Source organism: Aquarana catesbeiana, linkage group LG03 (genome assembly GCF_042186555.1).
Source record: "Aquarana catesbeiana isolate 2022-GZ linkage group LG03, ASM4218655v1, whole genome shotgun sequence".
NCBI classification, from domain to species: Eukaryota; Metazoa; Chordata; class Amphibia; order Anura; family Ranidae; genus Aquarana; species Aquarana catesbeiana.
In genome coordinates, this window is record NC_133326.1 from 327315637 (window position 1) to 327338788 (window position 23152).

At 39.7% G+C, this 23152-nt stretch overlaps 1 protein-coding gene across 4 annotated transcripts in view; it reads left to right on the plus strand.

Annotated features, from left to right (window-relative positions):
- Positions 1-23152, plus strand: part of UNC5A (unc-5 netrin receptor A) — a 596423-nt gene that overhangs the window by 447177 nt on the left and 126094 nt on the right. For 2 of the 4 annotated variants that reach the window (XM_073620469.1, XM_073620470.1), the window contains exons 4-7: positions 11568-11671; positions 20255-20435; positions 21118-21285; positions 22392-22556. In XM_073620469.1, the coding sequence (XP_073476570.1) occupies positions 11568-11671; positions 20255-20435; positions 21118-21285; positions 22392-22556 (618 nt within the window). The remainder of the gene's footprint in view (positions 1-11567; positions 11672-20254; positions 20436-21117; positions 21286-22391; positions 22557-23152) is intronic. The other 2 variants (XM_073620471.1, XM_073620472.1) reach the window with 1 other exon arrangement.

Below are 23152 nucleotides of genomic sequence, written 5' to 3' on the forward strand. Positions count from 1 at the left end.
TTCCAGTGTTCAAAAGCCGCGCCTCCTCCTCGTCTGTGGTAGGCAGAACACTCAATTTCCCAGCAGTCAGTGTTCAGCTATCACGGACATCCGCTCATCCTCATACCAAGGACGTGGATGAGAGGATGTCCGTGTTCTCCTCGTGTTCTGCTTATCACCGACGAGGAGGAGGCACGGCTTTTGAACAGTGGAATGGCCGCCGTCTGTCTGCATGACAAGCTGATCATGTAGGCAGACGGCGATGACTCGAGTATAAGCCGAGGGGGCACTTTAAGCCTAAAAAAAAGGGGCTGAAAATATCGGCCTATACCCAAGTATATACAGTACCTGGATCTGTAATTGCACTATGGGGTATGAAGTAACACTATTACAAAAGGTTAACAAGACAAGGAAAAGAATTGTAGTTGCTGTGGGCAACCAAGTGAAGAGACAAGCCACAGGCAACCAATCTTTAGTTGTGTTACCTGGTAAGGTGACAGGTTCTCCGGTAGCAAGAGGGCCGGTGTTCTAGCTCCCTCCCCAGTAGTTCATCTCCCATTGCAACCAGGAGCAGACTAGCATCATGGAGATCCATGGCCTGGTCATGTGGTACAGGAAGGAAAGTTAAGTGAGAGCACGCATGATGTCCATCCTAGGTGCTTGGCAGGACCCCATTCTGTTACTGGGAGTGAGTTAACAGAGGTAAGATGGATTGGAGGAGTGGGCGCTGACTCAGTATGTTCCTCCTAATGCAAACATAATAAGTACAATGGTAGTGACATTGGACAAGTCATTTTCAGAGGAACCCTGCACTTTAGCACACACTTTAGCAGTAGTACACAGTGAAGGCTTATCCCTAAGTCTGCACTGCCTTAATGTAATATCGACTTTAGTCTCTGCCTGGTCCGTAGTCTTTGCCTGGTCCCAGGCATTGATGAGCAGGCTCCGGGCGAGTGTTACCCTATGTGCATGGGCACAGTAGACACCGACCACAGACTTGGCACAGTCAGCTGGATACACCCACAGTTGCTTTAGTCAGTGATTCAGAAAAGCTGAATGAATCAGTATAATAGCCGGGCAATGTGACAGACCCAACCAGGAAAGGAGCTTTTGGATGGGACTGCGGGGTAGCCTTTTGCCTACTGACCATGGGCCCTGCCATTTGAGGGAGTTACAAGCATTTAGGAACTTGTCCTGTTATATCATGCAAGAGGACATTATTAGTGAAAAAAAGAGCATGCCACAAGTGCAACAGGGGCCGCCCCCTTGGACTTTTAAGGCAGAAATAAAGGTAATGGAGTAAATAAAAGGCAACCATCTGCCACTTTTATTGAGTATACAGTATCTGATACATTTTGTACTTATAATCAATCACATTAAAATATACAAAAAGTACAGCAATGAACCAATGAACATAGACATATATATCAAACACAGCAATGAACCTATGAACATAGACATATATATCAAACCCAACGCATTTGTTTTTACCACTTCCCCATGTCTTTTCAATGAACCCTATATGTAAGTACCTTTAAGCCTAAATACTATATAGCTCATTATGTACAATCACTTGTTTTCATGTACTATTGTACAAATACTATGTAACTATATCTATGTTGCAGATAAAGATAAAGTCACCCAAGTTTAAATCACCCCTGATGAAGGAAAATATGTATCAATAAAATTTTCGAAACATGTCGGGAAGTGTGCTACAAATCTTCATGAACTGACCTCAGCTTGACTTTGGCAGTGCCTTGATTATTAGCTTTGGTTTTGATATATATGTCTATGTAATAACTGGTTTATTGTTGTACTTTTTGTATATGTTAATGTGATTGTTTATGACTAAAAGATGTATCAGATACCGTGTACTCAATAAAAGTGGCACATGGTTGCCTTTTATTTACTCCATTACCTTTATTTCTGCCTTAAAAATCCAAGGGGATGGCCCCTGTTGCACTTGTTGCCTGCTCTTTTTTTCTCATGTTTTAAAGATGTTGGTAGTTCTACACATTTAATTCCCATAAATAACCTTCTTCTCAAGAGGACATTATTACATTTAACAGTCAAGGAAGCCATGATGATCTCTGCCACCTTGAAACTCAGTGAGAGGATGTATATGAAATGAAAGCTGGCTAATGAGATTTGGACAGCCCTGGGTCTTCTTGAATACTGGTGCTGAACTGTCTGGGTGGACATTGACCTGAGTCACCTAGGCTTGTCTAGGTGACTGGTTGTTAATTAGTTCATGTTAATTAGATCACTGTCAGCTATTAGTTGCTAAATGTGGATTAACATATTGTTTATGTTGACTGTTCCTTAGATGTGCTAATGAGACTACTGTTTACAGTTTGCATTGTTAGGGTAATGTGATCAGGTCCTTACCTGTTCTTGTGTGCTATATATTATGTATGAGTTTATAATAAACTTCCAGTTCCAGTTTGCACCTAAGCTAGTGTCATCTAGTTCTTGAGTGCTCAGCTATAACACCTAGTTCCTGGTTCCAGACTGGAGGAAGCTGTATACTGACGGAGGCACCCAGGCTGGTTACTGGACAGTCTGTCACACCCGGCAACTAGCATTTTTAGAAACAGATGAGTACAGTAGTATAACATGTATTTCTGTCATGACAGACATACTTGAATAAATCCAAACAATATTATAAGTCAGAGGATAAGCTCTATCATTTTGCACTATGCTATGTTCAGCTATAACACTCTTGGAATAACCATATATATAAAGCCAGCAGCGATAGCTTACTAATGACCGCTACAATGAGACCCTGACAATTAGTTGTATAACACAGCTACCGTAGTCAGTCCGCTTGGTTTGGTTACACTTTGGCAGAACCAGCCACTTTATGACAGAAGTCATTAGTTTTTTGTTGGTGGTGAATATGAGATGAATATGCCTGGTATGTGAGTCGACCGTGAGATAGCTATGTACTGTACAGCATGTCGTTCTTTTTAGGTAATACTATCAGGCATGTGCTTGATACGTTTTAGTAGACATGCTCAGGATATCTGGTTTCTATGGAGACCTTAAAATGATTTTATAATGTTTGTGCTTGCTGAATGCATTTAAAAATAGCATCTATCACTAGCGATGTTCCAGGGGGCTTTTGCATGGAAGAAGTTAATCACTGCACATCAGCATTTAAAGTAAACAGCTAAACCCTTCTCCAGTCAGTAACATTACTGATCGAAAGACGGATACCTGTCATCTTCTGCACAGGACCTGCGATGTAATGCTTGTGCTTAACATTGCTTACTTGCTTATTCAGATTCAGAATACTTTATTAATCCCAAAGGGAAATTATTAAAATACAATTATACTCAATGTACAGTAAAACAAACCAAAACACAATAACAAACATAACATAAATCACCACTAACGACAAATTAAGATATGAATTAATTAAATATGAATTAAAATAAAACAAATTAAAAACTAAATTGAATACTATAATAAACATGCTATTCTATTAAAGCACTGCATTGAATAAATAATCAAATAAAAAAAATCAAACTACAAAAATGCAAATATTACTTTACTTCCCCTAAATATTAGACTAAAAAATGTTACGTATAAATTAACCTAATACTAACATAATACAAATACACTCAAAAATCTGTATTATAAGTCCAGCCTAAAAACCCTGCATCCAGCACTCACAGAGATTCTGATTCCGGCTATACAGAACAGCTGTTTGTAGGCTTTGAGAGGCAGAAACAAAAGGATGATATGATACATTCATTCATGTCAAGTGTAGTGGCAAAGTGTTTTCCTGTTACACATCCTGCTTATCCAAATACCACTTGTAAATGATAATTTAGTTTATTTGTTTGTTTTTTTTTTAGATTAGGCTTGTCTTCTACAGAAATATGTGTACTGTTTTTTACTTGCCCATCAATGTAACAGTTACTGGTGTACCATACTGTCCTGCACACTCTTTTGCCAATCCATGTGTATTGAAAAAGTTTGCTCCATTTTTCTTGGTGGGGGTATAGCAATTCTTAAAGTAAACCTGTGCAAGGCAAAGAAAAAGATTCATGTTAACTTAGCCCCCTGTAGCTATGTATACTCACCTTCCTGTGGCTGCCTTATAACTTACTGACCTGAAGGAAGTATGTAGGTCAGGAAAGTCAGAACTCCTAATCTGCGAGGTCAGTGGCTTAAAAAGTGGTGAAGACATTCGACCAGCATGACCACCCTTGGTGATAGTAGAGTATTCATTCTCAAACAGGGTTACGTGGAACCCTAGGATTCCTCCAGAAGCTGCTAGGAGTTCCTTGAGCTGTGGCTGATTGATCTCCCATTCGATTGAGCCTGCAAACTTCTAGAGCTATTGCTACATGGCAAAGTCAGCTGCATGACATCAATTATCTTTTGGCTGTGGAAGTGGCATCCCTACCACCAATGTAAGGGGCATTCTTCCCACTGGCCACCAGTGTAAAGAGCATTTTTCTTACTGACCTCTAATAAACTGGTTTTAGCAGGGGTTCCTCGAGACCTGAACATTATTTCAAAAGTTCCCAGGGGTAAAAATTTTGAGAAAGGCTGTGGTGGTGATTAGCAATAGGAGCATTTAGTACAGGTTAACTCGATCACCTGAAATAGATTGACTTGATTCAACAGTTTGCTCTGATTCCTTCCTCTTTGAAGAGTCTTACTTGCTGTTGTATAGTAGCTATTGGAGTGGGCCATTTCAGGAACTTCCTAAAGAGCCGCCAAATTGAATGGTCTATCTACTGGAAGTCCCAACATTGCAAAAAGAGAAAACCTGCATCTTAACCTTCCTCCATAGGTGCAATATCTAAGCCAAGTTCTGTATATCACAAATAGCTTACAAATCTAAAAACAGCACTGGGGATTCCTAAAATCAGATGAGCAAGAAATGACATTTCTTAAGGACATTCTATGCAGAAGTGTACAAAAGCCACATCACCACACTGTTGTCATGGATACAAGAAAGCAACATTTAATTTTTTTTCTACAGTTTTAGAAAATCAAAGCTGGCTACAGATTGAAATGGAAAGATCATTTTTAATATAATGAAATTACACAATGGCTTCTGTAACAATTGATCGTTTTGTTATTTTCTACAGTAAATGTAGAGTTTTTAATGACAAATGTTTACAAACTTGTTGATTGTAAGTAGCCAGGTTTTTGGGTCAATATTGTACAATTTCAAAGATGTACTGTATATTACACCCAGTAAATAAGAGCATACCATTTACTTTTGATTCTTTGGCAATGCAGGACAACAGTTCTTTGTAAAAGTTAACTTGTTTATGTGATTTGTAGACTTGCGACCAACATATGCGCTTTTTGAAGACTGCTGTTTCCACTGTGAAATAGTGTGAGAGTATTTGAAATGTACTGTCTGGTCCCCCTCTTTTTTTTGAACTGACAGCTAAATACTTTGAACATCGCACTGATCTGATTCCTGAGTCTTTTGTTCTATCAGTTTCTATGGTTTGCTAAGCTGTTACATTATTTAGCTTTTTGCTATTTTCTCAGAATCTTTCCATTTGAAAAATGTCACAAGATCACAGTTATGCGACTTTTGTCAATGCTAATGTATGCCTCCAGATATGTTCGAGTATCTGATCACTATTGGCATTAAAACATCTATCCTAAAATGCACTGGGGCTTGCTTGCTTACTGTAAGTGCATGTCACAGCTGTCATGTCACCTCACTTTAGTTCTGGGCAGATTGTAAGCTCCTTGGGGCACTCAGCATGTCAGTGTGCACCAGGGGCAAATAACAATAATAATATTCAGTGAGTATTGTACAAACTCTCTACAAATAGAGCTGTAATCTTAGCTAACAGGAAGGCAAATATCAATTAAATACAAAATTGTTTATAGAAAATCATTTTAAGAGCGTGTTATGGCTATGTATGGAAAAGCTTCAGGAATTTCAGAACTGAAAATATTTAAAGTAGATGTAAATCCTAATTAAACAGCATTTTTGTTTATTAAAGCACTGTGAATCATAAACAATGGCCTTTTTATTTATTTTATTAGCCGATCTTCACGCAATTTTTCAACTTTAGCTCAGTAGTTTTTAAATAGAGCATAGACTGCTCAATGGACCTTTTTTTTTCTTTTTTTTTTTTTGTACCTGTATATATGTGGTTCGGTCTGTTTTCGCTGCATAATATCTCTGCGGCTGTGGGTGGGGATTTTGCGGGTATTATCGTCATTTCCTGTCCTCGCTGCACTGTCTCCTGGGATCTCGTGTCATTGCTACCAGGAGTCAGTGCGGAGTGCCTCTGCAAAATCTCGTGGGGAACTTCCTAAGACGCCACCCCATGTGATGGCAACCAAGATGTTTACGCCACTCCGCGCCGTTACAACTGAGCATGCGCGGGAACCAGCAAGGAATGCTGGTACATATACAATACTGGAACCAGGAAGTGATTTCTTGTGGGCTTCAAATGCCCACAAGCAAGATGAAAACGGCAGTAAACATTTTATATAAGTTACGATTTGAAAGAAAAACGGATATCTAGGGAGCAGAAGAATGCAAAAAGTGAGTGTGACATTTGAAAGATGGGAATTTTTAAGTGCAAAAAAAAAAAAATCGCACATCCGCTTTAATAAAAAACTGTTTTCAAGTTTTTGCCCTCTCTTTGCAGCCACTGTGTGTCTATATGCAAGTAGTCCAGTGATGGCTTCATGGAATTTCTCAGGCTGGGTTTGCTGCTGGTGACAATAGTGGACTTGTGTAATGTGGGTTAAAACGCCCTTTTTTAAGTCTCCACCGTGATCTTGTGTGGCAAGGTGGCAACACAGGTGCACAAATGGTATACAAGGACCAATAGCAGGAGGTGCCTGAAAAAGTTGCAAATATAAAAATACTGAAAATGACTTTTTAAATGACAAGTTAAAGCTTAGAATATTTTTGTTAATGGGTTTACATTTATTTTAACAAAGAGGCTGTATTAACGTGATATATTTTCCACCACAGTTGATGATTTGTTACCCATTAGAATAATATTGCCAATTATCACTAACAAGCTTCTTTAGCCTCAAACGACAACTAAGGTAAAAACAAGCTGTACAGCAGAGTACATGAAAGTGAATATATATTTGATTGCTTGAGTACTATTTTTAATCTGTATTAGTAAGTCGGTCACATAAAGTAATTTTTTTTTTTTTTGCTCATACTGTATGTATCTTACAAATCGCAGTGAAATTACATTTAAAAGTATACAATGAGCATTAATCCATGCTAAAAATTAAGAGTTTATATTTCATTGATTTAGGCTGGGTTCACACTAGAACACGCAGCGGCTCACAGCAGGAGTCCAGTGCGTCTCCATTCACAGTTTCGGGTCCGATTTCAGCCTGAATTTTGGGCTGAATTCGGACCTGAAACGGACCAAAAGACGCACTGGAGCCGCTGCAGAGATGTGTGAACCGGCTCCATAGAGAGCCCGTTACAATCTCCTGCTGTGCAAATTGGATGCGGGGAAACCAGTGTGAACCCAGCCTAAAAGTATCTTTTAATGAAAGATGATCACTGACATTTTTCTGCTTTGCACGTGTATTTTTTATTACCTAATCTTGTAATTATGTTAAATGCACTTCTCCTCATGGGTCACACAAAGCTGCACAGCATGTACCCCGTTGTACCAGATAGTACCGCTAATAGTGTTCCACCCAGATCTGTCACTGCAGCCCACCTCCTAAATATGCTATACAAATATTAATTTTTCAGAAGCGTGGTACTTCCATATTACTAGGCACACCCTAACAACCTCATGTGACAATGCTCAGGCCTGGTGATAGGTCACAGAAGCACAGAGCACTGCATTTTGGGAAGGCGGAGGGGGCATTTATATATGCCCCATATCTGCATGCTCAGATTTCTCAAGAGCTTACCAAAGCAGATTGGAATAGCGGCCACACTAAAGATACTATGTGGTTGTGGAGAGTGGCTAAAATGCATCTGTTTGGTCATTTTACTATGTGTGTTTTTTTTTTTTTTTTTGTGAAAAAATAAAGGTTTACCTTAAAGAACAACTATCATTATACATTTTTACATTGTTCTGCCCCCCCCCCTCACCCAAGGACAAAACATTTGTAGTACTTTGTCCGATGTTGCTATCGCCTCTTAAGTCTATCATAAATGCTGCTGCCAGACTTATCCACCTTACCAACCGCTCAGTGTCTGCCAACCCTCTACTTCAATCCCTACACTGGCTCCCAATCACCCAGCGAATTAAATTAAAAATACTAACCACAACATACAAAGCCATTCACAACTCTGCCCCGAGCTACATCACTAATCTTGTCTCCAAATATCACCCAAATTGACCTCTCCGCTCTTCTCAAGAGCTCCTGCTTTCAAGCTCTCTCATCTCCTCCTCCCATGCTCGTCTCCAGGATTTCTCTAGAGCCTCTCCCATCCTCTGGAACTCGCTACCTCCATCTATCCGGCTATCCCCTACTCTTGCTACCTTCAGGCAATCCCTAAAAACTCATCTCTTCAGGAAAGCCTATCACGTCTCCAACTAATCTTCTACCACTTCCACCAGCTCATTCCCCACAGTTACAACCTTTTGTACCACCTGCCACACCCTATTAGATTGTAAGCTCTTCTGAGCAGGGCCCTCTTAATCCTATTGTATTGTATTATCACTGTATTGTCTCCCTTTTATATTGTAAAGCGCTGCGTAAACTGTTGGCGCTATATAAATCCTGAATAATAATAATAATAATAATAATAATAATAATGATGTTGCTAGGTTCTTCCCAAGTCTAGTTAGGAAGACTGACCTGCCCTGGCTCCTGTCTCTCTGAATTCCTCTTGCTGCAGTTGTTCCAGGAGAGTGTTCTGAGGCAAGACAAGCTGAAGTTACAATAGATCCATCTCCTACAAAGCTGTGGTCAGATTTGCCGTATGGAAGGGGGAGTGGGGCAGGTCACACGTCATAACTAGACTTAAGCAGGCCATACATTATGCCATTTTCTTTACTCTCACCATGGGTGAGTAAGGTTTCCCCGCTGTCAGAATTCAGTGATCATAGATGGATTGAAATTCAGGAGGAATTTTGCTCAATCTATGGCTGATCTTAGGAGGCACCTAGAAACATGGGACAAAGCACTAAAAATTGTAATGATAGTTTTTTTTTTAAACCAAATTAACTTTTGATTTTAAACAACTAAATACATTCCAGATGCATCAAAACAAAATATGACCAAAGTCTTAAGCCCCATACACACGATCGGATTTTCCGACGGGGAAAGTGTGATGACAGGCTGTTGGTGGAAAATCGTATCGTGTGAATGCTCCATCGCACAATTATTGGATTTTCCGCAGATAAATGTTGGATAGCAGGTTTCAAAATTTTCCGCAGACAAATGTCTGTTGTCGGATTTTCCGAGCGTGTGTACACAAGTCCGTCGGACAAAAGTCCAAAGTACAAACACGCATGCTCAGAAGACAAGGACAAGCTGGAAGCGGTCGGTCTTGTAAACTAGCGTTTGTAATGGAGAATTAACATTCGTGAAGCGGCAAATTATGAAATCCCGAAATGCAGCACACTATTTTCTCTTCTTCTTTAATAGGATAATATTGAAGCTACTTTGCTGGTGATACTGATGGACTTATTGCAAACAAATTTTCAAAGGCTTTTTTTTCTAGTGATATCAAGAATAATATATATATATTTTTTTTTTGGGCAAGTTACCACAACAGCAGAAGGAACCCAAAGGGTGGTGCTAAAGAGCTGAAAAACCATGTAGTACGTCACTATGTTTGTGATTGTTGGCCAACAATTGTGTGCCATGTGTATGCAAGACAAGTTTGGGCCAATGCCCTTTGGACAAAAGTCCACGGTTGTGTTGGCCAACAATCCGATCATGTGTACGAGGCTTTACAGTTTGTTTTCTTTAAAAAGCAGGCCAAGTAGAAAAGCCTGTCCCTTGCCAGAAAAGCATGCTTGCTCTCTGTGGGGAGGTAATGATCTATTTGCAGAGGTCCAACACCTGCTGAGTCAAAACCAGAGCTCCCCATTTACTAGGGATCATGGGCTTTGCTGATTGCAGAGCTATAAGTCAGGATCAGCAGGGGGAGTTTCAGATCTCTGCAGTGAGATCTCTGCTTCACCACTGAGTGATAGTCCCTTCTCTGTAGCATGCTGGCAGGGACAGGATGCTTTATTTGGGCTGTACATGCCTCAAAAAGAAAACAACCTTTAAGACACTAAACTTTTTTTAATTATTTTGATGTACCTGTAATGATTTACAATTGAACTTTAAGGCTCCATGCACACTGGAAGCTAAAATAACATTATAAAAACGTCAGTAGCTTTGCAGTGAGTCTTTCAACGTTTTTTAACGTTTTTGCAATAGCGTTTATTAGCGGTTTTTAGTGGTTTTCCGCATTAATGTTTTGGTTTTTTTTAATCTTTTTTTTTTTTTTTTTTCAATGGATCAAAAATGTTAAAAAACGCTGGTGAGCCATGTTTTTGAGCGTTTATCGACGTTTATCAGCGTTTATGAGCAACGACTCCTGAACGCGATTTTATGGTGTTCAGAAAACAGCCTATAAACTCCACTGCTGATAAACATCCAAAAACGTCCATGTGTGCATGGACACATAGGATAACATAGAGGGGAGTTTATGGGCTGTTAAAAAAAACACCCAAACTCCCAAAAATGAGCTTCAGTGTGCATGGAGCCTAAGAGGTTGATTTACAAAAACTGGAGAGTGCAAAATCTGGTGCAGCTCTGCACAGAAACCAATCGGATTCCAGTTTTTTTTTTTTTTTTTTGTTGTCAAAGCTTAATTGAACAAGCTAAAGTTAGAAGCTGATTGGCTACCATGCACAGTTGCACCCATTTTTTGCACTCTCCAGTTTTTGCAATTCAAACCTTAAAGTGTGGTTTGCAAAGAAGACTATGAATGCCTTATAATCACCTCACGCAGCTGGCTATGCTTTTTGTGCGAAGGGCTGCTCGCAACAGCGATGCCGAATGTCTGCACTTTCCCAGCGGTAAATAGAAGCCTATATTTTCTTTGCTCAGAACATGGTTGTCAGGGTCCTTTTAGAGCACTAAATACAAACAAGAGCAGACAGGTAAGCAATGAGGTGGCCCATGTTATTACTGAGCTGGTGCATCTTGCCACAGGGTGCCAGTAGAGCAGTGCTATGGGGGACTGTGCATCCCCACGTCAATTTCTGTCACTTGCAATCTAGTCGTGTGTGCTGTAAGCTGGGATGCAGCAAGGAGAAAGAGAAACGTAGATGAACAGGCTAAATGAATGTGGAATTCAGTTTATTTTAAACCTGCATACCCCAAGGGGAGGGGAAGGCACTGTGTATACATCCTTCTCTGTCACTCTCTATCACTGTCATGCTGTAATATGTGGTTATACAGAGCTGGCAGGAGTAGCAGCGGAGGGCCAATAGGCACAGGCTGGTTTTATTCCTCTCCCGAAGCGCTCCCAATGTCATACTGTTGCAGTGCTACCTGTTATTATGTGTGCCCATATCTAATTTAGATTAACTCCTGTTAACTCCTCGCTTTATCTTTCACTCGCTTTTGTTTGTTTCTTTGTTAAGACCTCAGGAAGAATTTCGAGAAGGAGCCTGTGTCGAGGGAAGTGTCACTGGACCAGGAGGTGACTCTGTTATGTCAGCCACCTGAGGGGATTCCTCCTGCAGAGGTGAGCGCTACAAACATGTCACTAAGCATTACTCCCATGCGCTCATCCCTTTCACATAACAGGATGTCAAGGGGAGTGCAGGAGACTTAGTTGTCTTGTTTCCTGCCATCTATCACTTTGCAAACTTGCAAGTGACTTTATCTGTTCTTCTTACAGACAATATAGATTATTTTGTAATTATGTAAACACTCTCTCTTATCACAGATCAGATAAGCACAAAGTGTGATCTTGCTAAAGGATGTCACTATGTGAAGTGACAATAAACAATAACCTTATTCTCCATTTTTTCATGAAATTGTTCCTTACTTTGTTCTTCTGTCTCCTTTTAACGTCCTCCATGAGTTCCTGAACCCCTATCGAACCTCTCGTCTCCTCCCGTCACATCTATTTTTTATGTTTATAGGGAGCAGCGAACATTTGTACATTGAACATTTGGTTGTAGTCATGTGCACTGCTCTATGCATTCTCTAAATCCCATAGGCCATAGTTCCAAGTTTATCTTGGGAGAGAACGAGAGAAGGTGGCTACCTTTCCAACATACAGTAAGACCATGGAGAACATGTACAAATACCATACTGGTGACCCCACAATAGGGATAAAACTTTTCAGCGAAAGGGAATTTAAAAAGACACGAGACCATTCACTAAAATTAGAAGAGAAGCGGTTTAACCTTAAACTGCGTAGAGGGTTCTTTACTGTAATGCCCCGTACACACGATCGAACATTGATCGGACATTCCGACAACAAAATCCATGGATTTTTTCCGAAGGATGTTGGCTTAAACTTGTCTTGCATACACACGGTCACACAAAGTTGTCGGAAAATCCGATCATTCTGAACGCGGTGATGTAAAACACGTACGTCAGGGCTATAAACGGGGCAGTAGCCAATAGCTTTCGTCTCTTAATTTATTCTGAGCATGCGTGGCACTTTGTGCGTCGGATTTATGTACACGCGATTGGAATTTAACTGATCGGATTTCGTTGTTGGAAAATTTTATAGCCTGCTCTCAAACTTTGTGTGTCAGAAATGCTGATGGAAAAAGTCCGATGGAGCCCACACGATCGGAATTTCCGACAAAACAATCCGATCGCACTTTTTCAGTCGGAAAATCTGACCGTGTGTACAGGGCATAAGAGCGGTAAGGATGTGGAATTCCCTTCCACAGGCAGTGGTTTCAGCAAGGAACATCAACAATTTTAAAAAACTATTAGATAGACACTTGAACGACCGCAACATACAGGGATATACAATGTAATAGTGTCATAAAAGCACACATACAGTTTGGACATGATGGGCTTTTTGTCTTTTTTCAACCTCACCTACTATGTAACTATGTACTGTATATACTCGAGTATAAGCCGAGTTTTTCAGCACATTTTTTTGTGCTGAAAAAGCCCCCTTGGCTTATACTTGAGTCACTGTGCCCATCTGCAGCCTCATGCGCCTGATCACCCTGCAGTCTAGTTGGTGGCCGTCCAGTGTAACAAAGCCCCACCTTCTTCTTGTCCTCGTCTGTGATAGGCAGAACACTATCTCACTGCTGGGAAACTGAATCAGTGTTCCATCACAGACGAGGACGAGGAGGCGGGGCTTAGTTACACTGGACGGCCGCCAACTAGACTGCATGTCACAGCGCCGGTGTTCTGGAGATCAGGTACATGAGGCTGCAGATGGACACAGTGAGGCAGGGAGATGGCAGAGTGAGGCATGCAGATGGACACAGTGAGGCAGGGAGATGGGCAGAGTGAAGCATGGAGATGGACACAGTGAGGCATGCAGATGGGCAGAGTGAAGCATGGAGATGGACACAGTGAGGCATGCAGATGGGCAGAGTGAAGCATGGAGATGGACACAGTGAGGCATGCAGATGGACACAGTGAGGCAGGGAGATGGGCAGAGTGAAGCATGCAGATGGACACAGTGAGGCATGCAGATGGGCAGAGTGAAGCATGGAGATGGACACAGTGAGGCATGCAGATGGACACAGTGAGGCATGCAGATGGGCAGAGTGAAGCATGCAGATGGACACAGTGAGGCATGCAGATGGGCAGAGTGAAGCATGGAGATGGACACAGTGAGGCATGCAGATGGACACAGTGAGGCATGCAGATGGGCAGAGTGAAGCATGCAGATGGACACAGTGAGGCATGCAGATGGGCAGAGTGAAGCATGCAGATGGACACAGTGAGGCATGCAGATGGGCAGAGTGAGGCATGCAGATGGGTAGAATGAGGCATGCAGATGTGCAGAGTGAGGTATGCAGATGTGCAGAGTGAGGCATGCAGATGGGCAGAGTGAGGTATGCAGATGTGCAGAGTGAGGCATGCAGATGGGCAGAGTGAAGCATGCAGATGTGCAGAGTGAGGCATGCAGATGGGCAGAGTGAAGCATGCAGATGAGCACAGTGAGGCATGCAGATGGGCAGAGTGAAGCATGCAGATGAGCACAGTGAGGCATGCAGATGGGCAGAGTGAGGCATGCAGATGAGCACAGTGAGGCATGCAGATGGGCATTGTTGACCCTCTTTTCCACTTACAGTAGCTGCTGCATTTCTCACCATATGCTTATACTTGAGTCAATAAGTTTTCCCAGTTTTTTGTGGTAAAATTAGGTGCCTCGCCTTATATTCGGGTCGGCCTATACTCGAGTATATACACTAACTATGCAACAAATGTAGCCACCCAGGCCACCTTCTAACAGGAAGTCAGATCACAGCAGTAAAAAAATGGAATTTGGAAATCTGGAGGAGGCTGAGAGCAAAATAAGGTACCTTTCTGAGTTGAGAATACATACTTGAATGGATTTTTTTTAAACCAGATTTTAGTGTCACATTTAAGTGGTATTAAACCCAAAAGCAAACATTTATTATATTGCAGTTTACCAATTCTTAAGTCCGCCATATATTATACGATTTCCTTTCTTGTAGCCATGGGATGCAGGAAAGAAAATTGCTTGATTCCCCCACCAACATTGATTGTCGCAGAGCTATTGTGTTGTACCAATAGGGGGAGGGGGGCATGTGGAGCCGTAAGAACACACTGATTACTGCTAGTGGCTATAGCTACTGGCAGTAATCACATCCTAAAAATCTGACATTTTGGTCATACGAAAGATCGACTTGGGTACAATCAGCCTGCCCATACATGGTTTAAATCTCGGCCGGTTCTTGCCAGTTGAGAATGAAACCATCTATGCTTTAGATGTAGTGGCTGCATTCGTTTTTTTTTTTTTTAGGCTTTCTTTCTTCTATTTTAACCTGGTGATCTACCCAGTAAGTCTATTGTTTTTCAAGAAAGCAATCTGTCCTGTTAATGTAGCAGTTTGAGGGTTAGACAAACCATTTAACACTGGCAGGAGTGCTTACAATGGTCAGCTTTTATTTATTTATGTAAAACCTTTAGCCCAAAAGGAACCAAAACTTTTGTTGTAATTGCATAAAGGGATTAACTGGAACTTGGTTTTAATTTGTTAATGTATTTAAATTTGCTAGTGCGTCTAACATTCCCCCTCCATACCAGAATGACAATGCTGGTGTTCAGATGTGTCTCTGTTGTTCCTCACCAGGAGAAAAAGAAAACTAATGTAGCCACCACATCTAATGATTGGTAACCTGCAATATATTACATTTTTGGTTTTGGGTTTAATACTACTTTAAGAGCAATAAGGTACTGGATTAGGTTTTCCTGATATTGTTTTGAATAACTGAATAATTCCTTTTTTTTGGATAAGCAAAACTGCACAAAGACAATAGATGATTATAGTCCAATTTAGCCAACTATAGGAAAGCAATTGATTTTTGTGAAGGATTTTTCTTCTCGTGCTGCTTGTTTGCCCAGAAGGCCAGTGCCTGAGATGTTTGGTCAGCATGAACATGCAGGCTTGAATGATAAGCACATATATTTTCATGCCAAAATCATTCTACAGAACAATTATTTGGCAGTTGGGTCTTTTAATGACCATCTTATGCCAGTAGGCAAAATTAATTTCCTTTTAACAAATTTATGTCCTGAAACAAAGGGTTTTAAGAAATCTGTTGGAGTGGTATCTGAGATCATCTTATATTTTCTTCATTGCTAGACAGTTTTTGAATAAAGTACGTGTGAACATGTTTCCTTTAATAAGCTGCCCTATGCCAGAAAAGACTAGGAATGCTACACCAGAGTGGCAACACAACCAACTGGCCCCTTCATAGAAGGGTTTCATATGTTCTAAAGAAATGCACCACCCAAACTGTGCTATGGTGCTGCGGTGATTGGCCATGATGAAAGCTGGGTGTTGACTCATTCGGTCACAAAACACTGCAGAGTTGCAAAAGAAGTCGATGCTGAATTATTGCAGGTCTTGAGGACCTATCCATCGCCCCAGCAGTTGTCACTCATTGTAGGTCCAGCTTCAGTTAAGGTTTTATTTAGCGAATATCTCCACTCAGGGCCACCATCCCAACATACATTATTTGCACTGGCCTGAAGGTCAAATGCCCCCTTTCTCTCCCAGCCCTGGCCTTCTCTGCCCTGTACCCTGGTTTATTTGTTAGAGGAATTGCAGCTCATGCATTTGTTAGTGGAATCATAATTTATTAAAGACCTACACTTGCCAAAGATTAACTGATGGCAAGCGTGAGCAGGCTTATTCTCTAGACTTAAACACAGACATTAATCTGGCCATACACTGATGGTCAGCTAGCAGGCTGAATGAAAACAAATCTAACATATTCCTCCGTGCATGCTATGCAAGATAGATGGGCAAATCTCCCTCCGCAGCTATTGTATTCTAACAGCTGATAACAGTGGCAGCATCTGATTGGATGCCGCCACTGTTTGGCCAAAAATTCCTCTGCCTGGCTCCTTCAATTTTTGAAATGAAGGATGCTGGGCCGGGGGGGGGGGAAGGGGGGGATTGGGGTGCAATGTACATAAGTGCAATGTACATAAGGTACGCATAGTGTGAATAAAAACTAAAGTCCTTCATAAACTAAAGTGCCACAGTCCAAATTGAAGATATAGTGCTTCAAATTTCTCACCGAATATTCCTCCCAACACCAACAGTAGCACACTGCTTACTGGCCTTTTAGACCCCCAGATCATAAGAGGTCATCCACGCTGTATACCATATCAGCATCCACATAGATGGTATAGGCCATCTTGGCCTTTTGTATCTTCTTTATTTATGTGGTGCCAAGGATTTATTTAGCTATCTGCCGAGCACATTTACATTGCCTATACCATCTACAGTATGTGGATGCTGATATACTTTTACAGCATTGGTGACCTCTTATGATCTGGGGTCTAAAAGTCTGGTAAGTGGTGTGTGCTACTGTTGGTGTTGGGAGGAATACATATAGGAATTTTGAAGCACTATATTTCCAATTTGGGCTGTGTTACATTACTTTATGAAGGACTTTGTTTATTCACTTTATGCTTACCTTATGACTTTATGCACTTTTTATGTTTTCATTTAAAGAGATAGCACACCTTTTTTGTATATTGGGGAACAGTCGAGTATTCAGATGGTGTGTGTGCTGCTTACACGTTTTATTTTTGATTTGGCACAGCCATGGGTTGCAGGAAATAAATTTGCACAATTCCCCCATCAACACAGACAGTGCTGACAGGGAAATCCCTCCTGCCGAGACATTGTATTCTAAAGACAGTGATTATTGGTAGCAGTTTTAGCAACCGCTAGTGTTAATCGCAAGTAAAACCCAGCAGACTGGTTGTACCCAAGTTGATCGATGAATCATCTTGGTACATTCAGCCTGCCCATACACAGTTCGAATATCAGCCGTTTCCTGTTGAACCGTCTGAGATTCGAACCGTCTATAGATGGCCTAAGCAGAGTCTTTTTTATATTATTATGGCCAGCTTTAGTTGCCCTCAACAATGGCATATTTTGCAAATGAATATCTGATTTCACTAATCAATATAGCTGTGAATTGACTTTGTCCCTTGTTACCTGCATTCAGAGAGCATTAATTGCTTGATCCTGGGAAATAAGTGCATATTTGTAAAATGAAAAGATCCAAAAATGAATTTCACTTTCCATATACTCTACAGAAAGGACATTTATCTAATAAGCCCACTAAATGCTCAAACAACAAATAATACTAAAGAAAAGCATGCATAAAAAGAGAAAAAAGAGAATGCTATTTATTCAGAACAGAATATATCGTGAGTATACAAAAATGGAAATAAAAGTTATTTTTTATTGTTACCAGACTTGAGCATTGTCTCTGGTGAACCCTTAATACATATTGTAGTTACGTATAGCATATTGAAGATATAAGGTCATTCAAACAAAAAATTTACATCACAATTGATAAAATCACATGATACAGGTTTTCATTTTAAGGAATGAAAAACCTCCTTAACCCAGCTGAATTCAGAGGAAGAATCAGTTCATATCCAGTTTCAGCTCACCCTACCTATGTATTACTAGAACTCAATGGACTTGGTGATTTACATGTACTGTATATATAGACCTTGACTTTGTTCATTCAAAATGTTGGCTTTCACTGTAAGAAAAATGTCAGATACATTTCCTGGTTCATTTTTCTTCTCTAAACATGCAGATGTTATGTCTTTTACAGCAAATGCCCATGACATACAGCAAATACAATTTAAAGAGCTAAAGAAAACATGAGTTTGTTAATAAATGTGATTTGCCAGGTTCCTTAATGCAAGGGCTTAGAAGGATATACCACAATGAAAAATGTGCCAAATTTGGTTAACATGATTTGAAAGAAAATTTATAGTGGTTTTGTTTATTTTTTCTTTGTTATCATCAGGACTAAAAAAATATGAAATAAATAAAAAATGTGATTTTTTTTTCATTTAGCCTTTTTAACTTGGGTAAATAAAAAATATTGCATAAGAATATTTTATTTTTGCACAGGTAATAGGTGAAGCTGTTTTTCACTTTGTTTTCTTTTTCTCTTGACTACCCCTTGTGAAAAGCCTGTTTACAGAGCTCAATATCTCAAGCTGAAATTTACACACAAGTAAATGAGTCAGAGCTGTTATTTATCCTTATAAGGTCTCAGGTTTCAGTCTGACAGAGCGTGCATGTGCTGTCTCCTTTGTCATGTGTTAAATGTAAAACAAAGATTGTATGGATGGAAGAATAGAACAGCTATAAAACACCAATTTAAAAATGGCAAAAAAAATAATAAAAGTGAATTAAACCAATATAGTTTTCTAATATTTTCCAACAGCAAATATATTATCTCAAGACAGGTTTATCTAACATTTTCAACTATCACAATTAGCAGATATTACTATTCATTTGTGAAATTTGTCAGATTCTTATGCCCAACTAAGATATGCGTTACAATCTATTGAATATGATAGCTGACAAGCAGTGTACTTTCTTGTTCTTAAAGAGAATATTCCAGTATTTTATAATATGGAAATATTGCCAGTTACAGGTCATTAATAAATGGGAAATTTCTTTAACTACCCAACTGTGGCAGTTTGTAACTGTACACTTAGCTTCTTTTTATTTCTTACACGTACTACAAAAAATTACAGCTGATTTGTGATTGGCTGCCTTAAGAATCGCCTCCACTTTGCTAGAATTATTTTTCATAAATCAGTCACATTGTACCATGCATTCCTATCGCACTAGCTGGCTGGCTTAGGTGCAGGGTAAACATTATTTTTTGGCTACTCTGAGTTGAGCTGGCTATATAGACTCGATCCAGTCTGCTTTAAGAAAACATCCCAGATATATTGTGCAACATTTGGGATTAATTTCCTAAGCAGATTCAATTTTAAAAAACAAAATTAAATACAATCTTTTTGCTTTAAAAAGAAAGGGAAAATTCACCAGTTAAATAAACACATTTTCACAAGTCCCTGTGGTGTAAAAATATGTCTGATTGCATAATCATATCAAGTTACAACAAAACAGTAAAAATTAGGACAGACTAGAAACTATTAAGAAATAAATTATGTTAAATTTCAAAATGATAAAGAATTACCTAAATGGATTTCCCGATTCTATCATTAAAACCTCTTCATTGACTTCAATTCAGTCGGTTCTGGTATTCGCTGAATTATCAGTTTGCTTCTCTGAGCAGCGTTTTAATTAATTACATTCCTTGGTTAAAAAAATATGTCCTATGAATGCAATATAAGTAGATCCAAATGGGCTAAGTATTTCTGAGTGATTGACTTTGATGTGGTATTTTGGCAAAAACAAAAAGCTTAGATAAGCCTGGTAGATGTTTGCAAAGCACACTCCAGCATGCATTTTTAAATAGGTGAGTAATAGTGAAGAGCTTTGTCATGAAGGAAAGCTGTGCAGAATTATTACTTTGATCTTTAATAAATAGGCCCCTAACTGTCATTCTGATCTCTCTTTCTGATCTTCATATTGCAGTAGCTGATAAACAGATAACAGATTTGCACTCAAAGTACCAGCCTAAACAATTAAATCAGGTTTGGTATATTGCAGTTACGAGTAATGAGTACTTTTTGATGGATAATCAAATTGTAATTGTATTCTCATTTCTTGTATTTTTCTCATGCCTCATCTACTTCCATAATCTCTACCTCTTCATCCTATTTTATATATTTTAAGGTGGAGTGGCTTAAGAATGAGGATGTATTGGACCCTGAATTGGACTCCAACCTGTTCATTGGGACAGACCACAGTTTAATTCTGAGACAGGCTCGTTTAGCTGACACTGGGAACTATACTTGTGTGGCTAAGAATATAGTTGCCAGACGGAGGAGTGCCTCAGCGGCCATCACCGTGTATGGTGAGTGTACTGCATTGTGTTTCCTTATTTGAGTGTAGAGGTCAGATAATGAAATGTACAGGTTTCACTTGTCTCACAAAATCTCTGTTATATAAGGATTGACAAGCTATATAGTTCAGGAGAAATGTGTTTTAGCAATTTCAGACTGGAGACTGTTAGAGATGGGGTACTTTTTCAACTTCTGCACTAATATACTATATCAAAGAGGGTGGTAATTGAATATACATTAAAAGGCATTCTCCACTGGGAACTATAAATTTGCACCTGCTTAATAGTGCACCATGAAGTAAGATACCACTGTATGCAAAAGCTTGACCTTTGTTCATCTGTTGCTTTCATTTCATAAAAATTTGAAACAATAATTCTCAGCAGTAAGCCTTTATAGTTCTTTGCACTATTCCAGTTAGATGATTTTTACTGACTGGATTTTTTGTATTATGCAAAGAGCCTTTATTTATAATAACTGGATGCATAATGCGTCATTCATAATCTGCACCTTGGATGCTTCACTGGAGTCATAGAGCCACAAAGATCCCAGTGGGCTTCTTAGTCTACCAAAAGATACCTGCTCCTTTTGCCAGTTTTGCTATTCAAGCTATTCATACATGATCAGAATTGGACAGACACCCTGTCTTCTGTAAAATATGAACTGGGTCATATATGTGCATGTGCTTTTTCCAAGTTAATGGAGGGTGGTCATCATGGACAGAATGGTCTCCGTGCAGTACAACCTGTGGAAGAGGGTGGCAGAAAAGAAGCCGAACCTGTACCAACCCCACACCTTTAAATGGAGGATCATTTTGTGAGGGTCAGAATATCCAGAAAACAGCCTGCACAACCCTCTGTCCTGGTAAGATTGGCTGCTGTTTCCACATTTTAGACTTACTTTATAGAGGTGCGAAGCAACACCCAACTTATCGCACATCTGCCTTCAAGCCTAACTCCAGCTAGCTTTTTCATTTTGTTTTAAATATAGTTGGGAAGAGTTAGATTCTATTTCTAGTTTGTATTGCCTTCTGTGCCCCTGTTGGGGAGATTTCCCCTTACATCCCACCAGGAAAGAAAGAAGGGTAAATCTCTTTAATGGGGACACAGATAAAAACAAAATATATTTTAATATAGAGAGGATAGATCTTTTGATTTTTTTTTTGCTGTCGGGCCTTCCTGTCTATGTGTCACTGGTACCTTTCATTTCTTCTTACTGCCATTACAGGGACAGGAGGTTTGGGAAAATGAGGCCAAAGACAGAAGGGTGCTAAAAAGGAATTTCTAACTCTTTCCCTCTCTACTTAAAGCTAAAAAAAATGGGCTGGAGGAAGGCTTTCATTTGCCTGGACACTCTAAATTGTGGAAAGCTGGATTAATGGATTACCAATCTGAAATAAGCAGAAACAAATTTGTAGCCTGGCACAAGTATGATTATTAAATATTTGTGGCAGGCTGCACATTGAGTTCTGCTCTCTGTCAGGATGTATAGACATAGCACAAGGAGAGAGCATTATGGATAAATTGCTGCTCAGATATAAAATGCTGAGCTTGGTACAGTGGAATAATGGAGCAGCATGATGAGAAAAGAGCAGGTTTGCAATAATGAAGGACCAGAATGAAACATTCCTAAATGTATTACCTATGAGTAACTCAGTGGAGAGAACTATGCATGTTGTTGTAATAGAGAGGAAAAAAGACACCTTAATAGCAAAGTGAGAGATTAGTTTGTTCTAGAGAGAGACAAGCAAGAGAGAAATAATACTGCAGGTTGTAAGGTGGGGTTCCTCTAATATCTATAGGAAAGCACCTGGGACATTTATATATATATATATATATATATATATATATATATATATATATATATATATGGGACTTAGTACTTGAATAGGAGGGAGAGACAATTTTAGGGCGTGCTACAGGTGCTTAGTATATATTTGATTTTGTTTTGTTGGTTGACTGTGTACGTAGTGAGTGGAGGATGGACCGAATGGAGCTACTGGTCTTCGTGTACATCGGACTGTACCCACCGGAGAAGCAGAGATTGTACTCAACCTGCTCCACGTAATGGAGGACAGGAATGTCCAGGTCTTGGCACAGAGACTCGAAACTGCACCAATGAACTCTGTATGCACAGTAAGTATCATCACACTTGTATGCACAGTAAGCGTCACCCAGTCTCTCTATAACCACGCAGATAAAATATAGCAGATTTGAGAGGTTCCTCACTATTTAGCTTGATTTGTCTAAGAGACAACAAATCAAGCATTACTTCCAGTAGGAAAGGTCATACAAAGGTCACATTCTGAATATATATATATATATATATATTACTTACTGTGCTTGCTATAAAATGTAACAATTGTCTAGAGATCAGATAAAAAAAAGTCAGGGTATGCTCCTCGGGCAATCGGGACAATGATGGCTGAGTCTCTAATATCAAATCCATGATCTGCCTGGCTACAGGGATTGCTAAATAGTACTTTTACCCCTTTAGCTTTTTCCATTTTGGGCAGCACATGGAAGGTTTAGAAGCCTTGTCAACTTTTTTAGCTGTCTTTGTCTAAATTTGGGAGACTTCTCCTTATGCCCTATCCACATAACGGATGTCAGACAGAACAGGAAGTGAAGAAAAAAATCCTTACATCATGTCTAGTTAAAGCTGGTCAGACAGAAGAGGAAATCATTAGAATTCCACCTATTTTCCGTTTATTTGAAGGGTGTCTAAATGA